This window comes from Salvia splendens, chromosome 8, assembly GCF_004379255.2.
Source record: "Salvia splendens isolate huo1 chromosome 8, SspV2, whole genome shotgun sequence".
In the NCBI taxonomy this organism is placed as follows: Eukaryota; Viridiplantae; Streptophyta; class Magnoliopsida; order Lamiales; family Lamiaceae; genus Salvia; species Salvia splendens.
Window position 1 is genome coordinate 22,808,521 of NC_056039.1, and position 8,650 is coordinate 22,817,170.

The following is an 8,650-nucleotide window of genomic DNA, read 5'->3' on the forward strand; positions in this document are numbered from 1 at the left end:
AGCTAGGGGCTTGGATTGGGTCAAAAGTTGGATGCTCTAAATTTCTCTAAATTTTTACCTTTTTCCCGTGGGAGGATATGAATTTGATTTTTTTTTATTTTTATCGTTACAAAGTGTATTTTTTTTGTGTGTGAAAGGCACATCTATGTAATTGTGAAATCATTATAAGGTTTTTTTTTAAGGAACAAATTAATGTAATTATGAAACATTATTATAGTTTCGAACTTACAAAAGGCAAATCATTAAATAAATGCAATAAATGGGTATGAATATATCAATTTCAGTGCCAATATCAAGGAGCAATTAGTAATTTATCCAAGAATGTCTTGATTTAATAACTTAATATCATGTTACAGTTGAAAGTGTCTATCTTTTCACAGACTGGTCTATATTTCTGAAAGAACTAAAATGAAAAATTGGAACTATAACAAATTACATCCAATAGAAGCAGTCTTTTCAAATATGCTGGACGAAATGTTACTTGGTAACGCATTTCCTCTTCGAGATTAGAGATCCTTTCATCGAATAGTCCAATGGCTACAGCAACCTGCACCGTTGGAGACACTATCATAAAACGTTTGAACAAAGAAAGTGCAGCTAATGTTTGATGGCAACTCCACTCCAACAAGGAACATATTTCAAGTACGTTGTTACCCTCTATTCATAAAAATTATAATAAAAGACTCGACCCAAATTGATAGGTTAACCTTCCATCATATTAGCTCTAAAGATCAATAATATGGTAAATGGGATCATAATCATCAAAGAGGTTGTGACCATGGATTCAGTATTATGTTTGCTGCTAAAATATAATGGTAACTAGATATCCCAAATTATCCCAGCCCCTATACAAATCCCAGTAAATACCCACCAAAAACAACATAGACGAACAAACAAAATATGCACAGACCTTTACAGGAAAACTTAAGAAGAGATGCGTAAGGAAAAACCTCTTCTTTTAGACCAGTCGATAACTAGTTTCTTCTTCGCACTGCAGGAGCCTGACCACGTCCTGAAATTGCTTGTGGGCCTTGCGAGCCTGGTTGCCCAGCACCCTGTTCCTCAGGCAGGTTCATGGCTTGAGTCATGGCATTCATGACTATGAGCCCAAGAGGAATTAAGTACATCCACTGCAGACATACAGAAACATAAAATTGTTTAAGCACTTATGGAGAAGTAAAATATTATGTACTACTCCACAATACCAATTCCACCAGGGTGAATATTTAGCAATTAATCTTACATATTTAGCCCAGAAGGACCTCTCCGGAGGCTTCAATTCTTCACCTTCTCCGTTCTCTCCAAGCACTGCTTCTGTAAATACTGGAGTTCTGCATCACATGTTAACTCCCATTATGATATCATCAAACCAGAAGCGCAGCAATTAAGACAAACATGTGAACTAACATTATTTTCTACTATCTTGAAGGGAATGTTAAATAGGCTTCAATCCAACAACTATATATTAGGCACATTAAAGCCCTCAAACAAAAACAATAGTTATAGAACGAAGACTGATCCAATTCAACAATTAGATAGCAAAGTGCCATTGTTTCGAGGACCAGTGCAAACTCATGCAGTCAGAAACAGCGACATTAACTACAGAAATTCAAACATATATTTAAGAAAATATGTGCCTGATATGATAAATCTAATAAATTACTGTTAAGCAAAGTGGAGATGAAATGATCTTACCTAAGAACCTCATTACTATACTTCAAAAGCGTATGAGAGTTGAAAGACCACTTTGTAGGCTGAAAAGAAATGGTGAAGGACAATGCATGAGAAATCAACACAGATGCTTTAGACTAGCAGCTACACTCCACGATGAAATGATAGCGGTAAAAAGTAAGAGGGTTTTAGTTAAATCTTACAGGTCTTGATACACGGGGATACTGACAAGATCCAGGGGGACCATAATTAACACCCAAGACATTCACGCCGTCCTGCAATAAAGTGATAAGAAAGGTATAGGGTTTCAGCTGTCAATAGCTTTTAAATCAGGTCAAGAGAGTTGGTTATTAAAACTCAAAAGCAGATATTTAAATACGTAATAGGGTTTCAACTTTCAATAACTTTTAAATCAAGACTCTGTGTTTCAACAAAAATATCAAATAGAGGTGTTCTAAGCACATTTTTTTTAAAGATGGTCAATAATGATTCCCCAATTACTCTGGGGGCGTGCTGACTCAAACCACTGGCCAATTAGTTGGAAGGGAAGCGTCTTACCAACTATGTTGCACTTCATCATCGAATACTCTAAGGACTTGTGTTTCAAAAACACTTCAGGTAAAACCATAAGCAAAAGTTTGTAAATAGCATTAAACAATGTGAGGGGACAAGTTTATGGTGAATATATAGATAACCAAACGGGTTCGTCTTGTTAACTCTTTTAATGTTAGATGGCAAATAAGTCTATTAATACACACATTCCAGCATCATATACATGAGTAACATTCCAGCTACAATAGTCCAACATAAAAATCATTGTTCAGGAACAATTACCATGTTTATGAGAAAATGTTCATCCAGTGCATCCCGCTGCGAAAGACATCTCTGTGAGCAAATTTTTAAAATTAGTAATGGCATAGACCTACCCATTATGAAAGTAGCTAATAGCTACATACCAAAATAAGTAAAAACTCAAGCAATAGATTTTGATAAAATCGCTGCAGGGGAGCATAACCAGCCTATAGGTACATTAAGTGGCAATACAGAACATACACTTGAACAATAAACCTAGCTAACTATTAGCCAAAAGATGTTTCAAGGTTTCTTTATAAACAAAGAAAAGCAATCTGTGGCAGCTGAACACGGATGCAAAACAAAGTACCTAGTAACCTAACGTAGTCGGAACTACAAACATTGAATGTTTACATTCACTTTAAACTTACCGCCTTCACAGATGAGATGACGTGCTCTCTTCCAGGTTGGTTTAGCAAGTTTGACGGTAGTCTTATCTGATAGAAGTCATCTCCTTCTATAAGTCTCTGTATATTTTTACAACAGATGCTTAGCAAAAACATATATTTTCAAAATTTTCAAACTCAATCATCGAATAATAGAGAATGCATTACTTTGAAATTCTCCTTATCAGTCTGACTTAAGGCATTCCTCGAGAACCGAAGCTTCGTTAGCGTCTGTATTAATCACATCTCGTGAGATTCAACCAAACAACATGTTGATACATACATACATGCATACATACAAAAAAATGCTAGTATCAAATTTTTATGAAATTACTGTAACGAACTACTACTACCGAAACAATCCCAAATAAGGATTATCCCACTCCCACCACAGTTTAATCATACCAATAAATCCACCACAAATCAATTTACTGCGATTACCTGGCCGCCATTCGGCCACGTTTTGAGGCGAGCAGTGAAAGTCCCGGCGGGCGAGAAATCGGAGTCCCCAAAGGCGTGCTCGAGCTGGAACTGTATTTTAGAGTCCAGATCCGAACCGGATTCCGCCGCACGTCTGCGAGCTGAAGTGACGGGGCGGGTTTCGGGCGGCGGATCGGGAAGGCGGGCGCCCTCGAGGCCGAATTCGTCGTCGTCGACGAGGAGTTCGTCGGATTGGAAAGCAAACGACGTCGTGGCGAGCAGAAGGACGATGTTGAGAATGAAAAACCAAGAGAGAATTTGGGTCGCCATATTGATTCAATCGATGATTCGTCGGTTTGCTATGATCTCGACTCTATATATAAGTTTTGCAAAATTAAAAATAATTCATTAAATTGTGTGATGTTAGAGCATCTCCAATAGAGATAGGTCAGTCATAGTCTATCCATAAACTCCACCTGCCACATCATCAGCACTAAAAACTCCTCCTGCCATATCATCAGGACAAACAACTGGACAAGCAATAGGCCAGTCATAGCCTAGACACAATAAACAAAATAATAAAAAATAAATAATTAACAATCACACAAAATACGTAATTAAATTTACAACACAAATACGGAAAAATTCAACAATAATATTAAAATTAAAAAAATACATTAATTAAAAAAAGTACATTAAGTAAAAAAATTGACATTGATTTAAAAAAAAAACTCCTCCTCCACACACGAGCCCCCCCGCCTCCGCCTCACTCCTCGCCGTCGTCGCCGCCGCCGTTGTCGCCGTTATCCGGGACCCCCAAATCTGCGGCATCTAAGCCAGCGTCTGAGCCCCCCAACTGTGCCGCGGCGGCATTCAAATCGGCCCGCATACTCACGAGCATTGAGTGAAGAAAACTCTTCTCCTCGGGGTCAGTTGCCGCCTTCCAGTCAGCTAAGATCTTGTACATCTGAGCCCGCGAGCTCGGCTGTCAACCTACCAACAGGGGGGATGCAGACTGGACCTCCTGGGACCCTTGCCGAGCCCGTTGCGCCCGCCTTTGACCAACCGGGCGAGTACGACGAGTAAACGCGGGAGGGGACGGGAACTCCTGAACATCCTCGGGGAGGTCGTGGGAACTGCCGCAGCTGCCGCCGCTGTAATCACCGGTATAGATCAGTCGCTGCTTCTTTGGCCAGCCAGCATTGACACCTGCCCGAAACTTCTCGGAGTCCATCAACACCTCATAGCAGTTCCAGTAGGTGAACTCCTTATAAAGCCCGGGCACGGGGAATGCTTTGTCCGCTATCCTCCTGCAGTCCTCGTCAGTTTGGCCACTGGCCTGCATGTGTAGGGCGTTGGTGTACAAGCCCGAAAATCGGGAGACCGCAGCCCTGATTCGGTCCCACCCCTTCCGACACTCCTCCCCGCTGCGTGGCCTCCCCTCCGGGCAAAATGCCTTGTAGGCTGCTGCTATTTTAGCCGACGATCCTCTGATTGTTCTAGGCGAGGGGATCATCGCAAACACTCACCCACGCCTTAGACAGCGCGACGTTCTCCGTATCCGTCCACTTCCTCCGTGTCGGGCTCTCGTCATCAGCCGGCTGCGACGACTCGCCGACCACCCTCTTGCCCTTGCCCTTCTTCTTCTTTGGCGCGCCCCGACCCCACCCTACTCCCCCCGTTTGAACATGAGTGTCCGCATCCCTGAGATCTATCCCTAACTCCTCTAAGGAGAAAGTATCACACCCAGTGAACTGCGTCTCCGATGGGGTCGATGTGTGCGAAGAAGTAGTAAAAAAAAAATTGGGGCGATAAACGTTGTCCCCCCCAGCTTCCCCTACATCCCCGGCTGCATCCCCCGGCTGGCACCCCGGCAGCATCTGCATCCCGGGTACCCCCTGTGCGCCCGGCATCGCCGGTCCGCCCTGCATCCCCTGCCATCCCGGCATACTACCCCCAGATGCCATCCCGGGCATCATCTGCTGCCAAGGGTACATATTGTAGTACCCGGCCATCGAACCCCATCCACTTCCCACGGGTACCGTGGGAGTTTGAGACTCGCTCGTCACTGGAGTAGACTCGTTGTTGTGCTCCATTTCGCGTTGTTGCTCTTGTACAGAAATTAAGATAGAGAGAAAACTCGTTAAGACAAGTGGAGCGAATGAAAATGACATGCAAATCGCGTATATATAGTGTTTCGAAAATTAAATAAAAAAAATAAAAAATCGGCTGGCCAATTGCTCGCAGATCGGGAGCCTGCCGATCTGCGAGCGCATCGGCCAGCGCCCGGGAATCGGCATGCGCTCGCCATTTTTCTCACCGATTTGGCGCTCGCCTGCTGCAATGGTTCGGCTAGCGGACCGGCCAGCACCGAGAATCGGCTAGCCGGTCTGCTAGCCGCCATTGTGAATGCTCTTACCATGACTCGTTTCGATAAAAAGTGTATTTCCACCATTTAGCCCAAATACATGCAGTTTTTATCCACAGTAGCTTTAAACTAGTAATAGCCTAGTCAAAAGCTCCTCATGCCACATCATCATACCCTAGCCACTGCCCTAGCCAAGTAATAGCCTAGACAATGCCCTAATCCAGCAAATAAATTGACAATAGTACAAAATTAAATTGGACAAAAGTAGAAAAAGTGCAAACATAATTCAATAAAATACAAATAAAAAACATACTACAATTAAAAAAATGTCTACTACAATAAATAAAAAAACTTCCATCTAAAACGTTGAACACGCGACAATCCCTGGCTCACTCGTTGAGTTCTCTCGGCCATCCCTGGCGACATCGACATCTCTAGCAGCATCTCTGGAGGTTGGCTCGTCGTTGTCGAGACCCATCCCTAAATTGTGCTTCATCTGATTGATGAAGCTCTCCAGATATTTCTTGTATTTGGGATCGGTTGTCTGGTTCCACTGCACCATGAAGTCGAACAGGTGCTTGATTGCTTGGATAAGAACAACATCGGTTGACTCCTCACTGGGATTGGACTTCATAGGATCCGCTTGAAGCTCCTCTCTACTCCGCACTAGGACCGGCGGGGAACTGATGGAGGCGTCTCATCGACATTGTCGTTGAGGTCGTGGGAATTGGTGTAGTCGCCGGAGACACCGAGCCTCATCCGTTTAGGCCATCTAGCCTCCATCCCCGAGTAAAATTTGGAAGATTCAATCAGCTCTACACAGGATACGTAAATTGCCTTGAATCGTCTAGGCTCAGGGAACTGCTGGTACGGCAACGATTTGACATCGTCAATTCTCATGCCGCTAGTCATCGTGTGGGAGTTGTTCTCGTATATGCTGGCAAATCTGGAGACAGTGCGACCTTTCCCATTACTTCCAGAGTTCTTTAGGCTTGTGATACTTCGCACCATCCGGCTTCAATGCTTCGTAGGTCATCAGGATGCTAGTCCACATCCCGTCAGTGGTCTGATTACTCGATCGAACTGGGTCATCAACGATAGAGACCCACGCCTTCGCAAGAGTAGTGCACTCCGCCGGTTTCCAGACCGTTCTATATTTATCAGTTTCCTCCCTCTGCCACCTGCGATGACTCGCCAGCAACCTCTTTTCCCCTCCCTCTCGGAGTATCCCCCCTTCCCGTCGTCTGAGGAGTTTGTTCCCTGATCGGAGAAAAACCCAACTCCTCCAGCGAGAAAGTCACATCGCTAGTGTACTCAGTGACCGGTGGAGTAGGATCCTCCACTCCATCGGTCAAATGGTCCAAGCTGGGCCGATAGACATTGTCACAAAACAACGATTAGGGGATCACCGATCTACTGCATCCGATGCTACCGATGTCGCGATGCCGCCCATGCCGCCGGGTATCTAGCCCATGCTATCGGGCATCCCACCGAAATCCCATGGGAACCCCTCGAAGAATCTTACCCATGTTGCCACATGGGTTCCCCCATCCGTATCCCATGTTGCCGCCCATGCCGTCGGGGCGGCCAATGTTGCCACTTCCCATACCGCCAAAGTTCCCCCATCCGTTCATGCCACTGCCGTTGCCACCGCCCGTTCTGCCGACGTTTCCTCCACCTCCACTGGGGTACGAAGTTGGCATTTGTGATTCGCTAGAGATGAGACAGTCACTGTCGTGATTCATTTTATATCTAGAGAGAATGAGATAGGATGAAAAGATACTCGTTAAAACAAGTGGTGTAAATAAAATGAAGTGCAACGAGCCATATATATAGAGTTGAAATAATAAATAAAATAAAATAAATATATGCGTTGGTCGATCGCTCGCCGCACAATAGGCGGCTAGCGATCGTCTAACGCCGCTAGTCCGCGCCCGACCTCTCGTCCGTTCTGCGCTCGTCATTGCCGCTAGCCGATTGCAGTAGTGGACTAGCTGAGCGCCCTAGCCGTACGCCGGCGGCTAGGGCGCAATCTAGTTTACTATTGTGGATGCTCTTAGGGCCTATTCACCTTTCCATATGGGTTGATTTCTTGTGCCCGGCCACACAGGATTGAATCTGACCATGGGTGTTCATTTCATATATTTTCACACATTTTTCAATATCTACTATATCTAAATCGTTTTTCAAGCTTATATTTCAAGCTTATATATACCCAATAATCCAATTCATAACATTCATTTCAAAACCTTTAATCCTTCTTCTCTACACATAAATTCTTCCATCCCTTATAACACACATAATTCATCCAGCTTTCGTTTAAACGAAGCTCTGTAGATTAAGGCAAGATAAGACTGAAGGCTATACACAATTCATCATTGGATTATGTTTGTTTTAGTTCATGTCTAGTAATTTAATTTACTCCATTCGTCCACAAAAAATAGTCTCATTTTACCATTTTGGGATGTCTACAAAAAATAGTCCAATTTCTAAAAATGAAAAGTTTCTCTTTCATACTTTACCCACTTTTTCACCATATCTCTCACACTTTACCTACTTTTTGACCTTCTCTCTTACTTACCAATTTTTTCATTAAAACTTGTGCCGCCCTCAAATGGGACTAATTTTTTTGAACGGAGGGAGTATTATTTCTACTATTTGTCTATGAGTAGCTAAACGTCTTTTGTGGAGTTTTCGGTAAAGACTATTATGGACATGTTTTGATTTATGGAATGGAACAATTTCTAGCTTTTGTGATTATTTTGATTGGTCTTGTGCTTTATTGTTCTTTTCTCTATCAAATTTTAGAACGGTGATCATTTGGTTATATTAATCGCAAGATAGTTAGCTTTTAATGATTAAGGAAACAATCAACACTTGATTTTCTGCACAGGGGATACATTAGCGAGGGCTTAGTCTGAGGAGCTATAGGAGTTGGATTCGAAATATTGAA

At 43.3% G+C, this 8,650-nt stretch overlaps 1 protein-coding gene across 1 annotated transcript; it reads right to left on the reverse strand.

Annotated features, from left to right (window-relative positions):
* Positions 1 to 310: 310 nt before the first annotated feature.
* Positions 311 to 3,684, reverse strand: LOC121745465 (ER membrane protein complex subunit 10-like). The gene is made up of 9 exons (XM_042139387.1): positions 3,351 to 3,684; positions 3,078 to 3,140; positions 2,895 to 2,990; positions 2,506 to 2,556; positions 1,875 to 1,946; positions 1,696 to 1,754; positions 1,244 to 1,331; positions 951 to 1,130; positions 311 to 547 (listed from the first exon to the last, which is right to left on the reverse strand). The coding sequence occupies exons 1-8, from the start codon at positions 3,657 to 3,659 to the stop codon at positions 975 to 977; spliced, it is 894 nt and encodes a 297-aa protein (XP_041995321.1). The 5' UTR covers positions 3,660 to 3,684; the 3' UTR covers positions 311 to 547; positions 951 to 974.
* Between the last annotated feature and the right edge of the window lie 4,966 nt (positions 3,685 to 8,650).

Excerpts from the sequence above, each read along its gene's own strand:
- LOC121745465 (XM_042139387.1), bottom strand. The coding sequence starts at position 3,659 with ATGGCGACCCAAATTCTCTCTTGGTTTTTCATTCTCAACATCGTCCTT. Across the intron at positions 2,991-3,077 it reads CTGATAAGGAGAATTTCAAA|AGACTTATAGAAGGAGATGA; the intron begins GTAATGCATTCT and ends AAAAATATACAG. Across the intron at positions 1,755-1,874 it reads ATCCCCGTGTATCAAGACCT|CCTACAAAGTGGTCTTTCAA; the intron begins GTAAGATTTAAC and ends ATTTCTTTTCAG.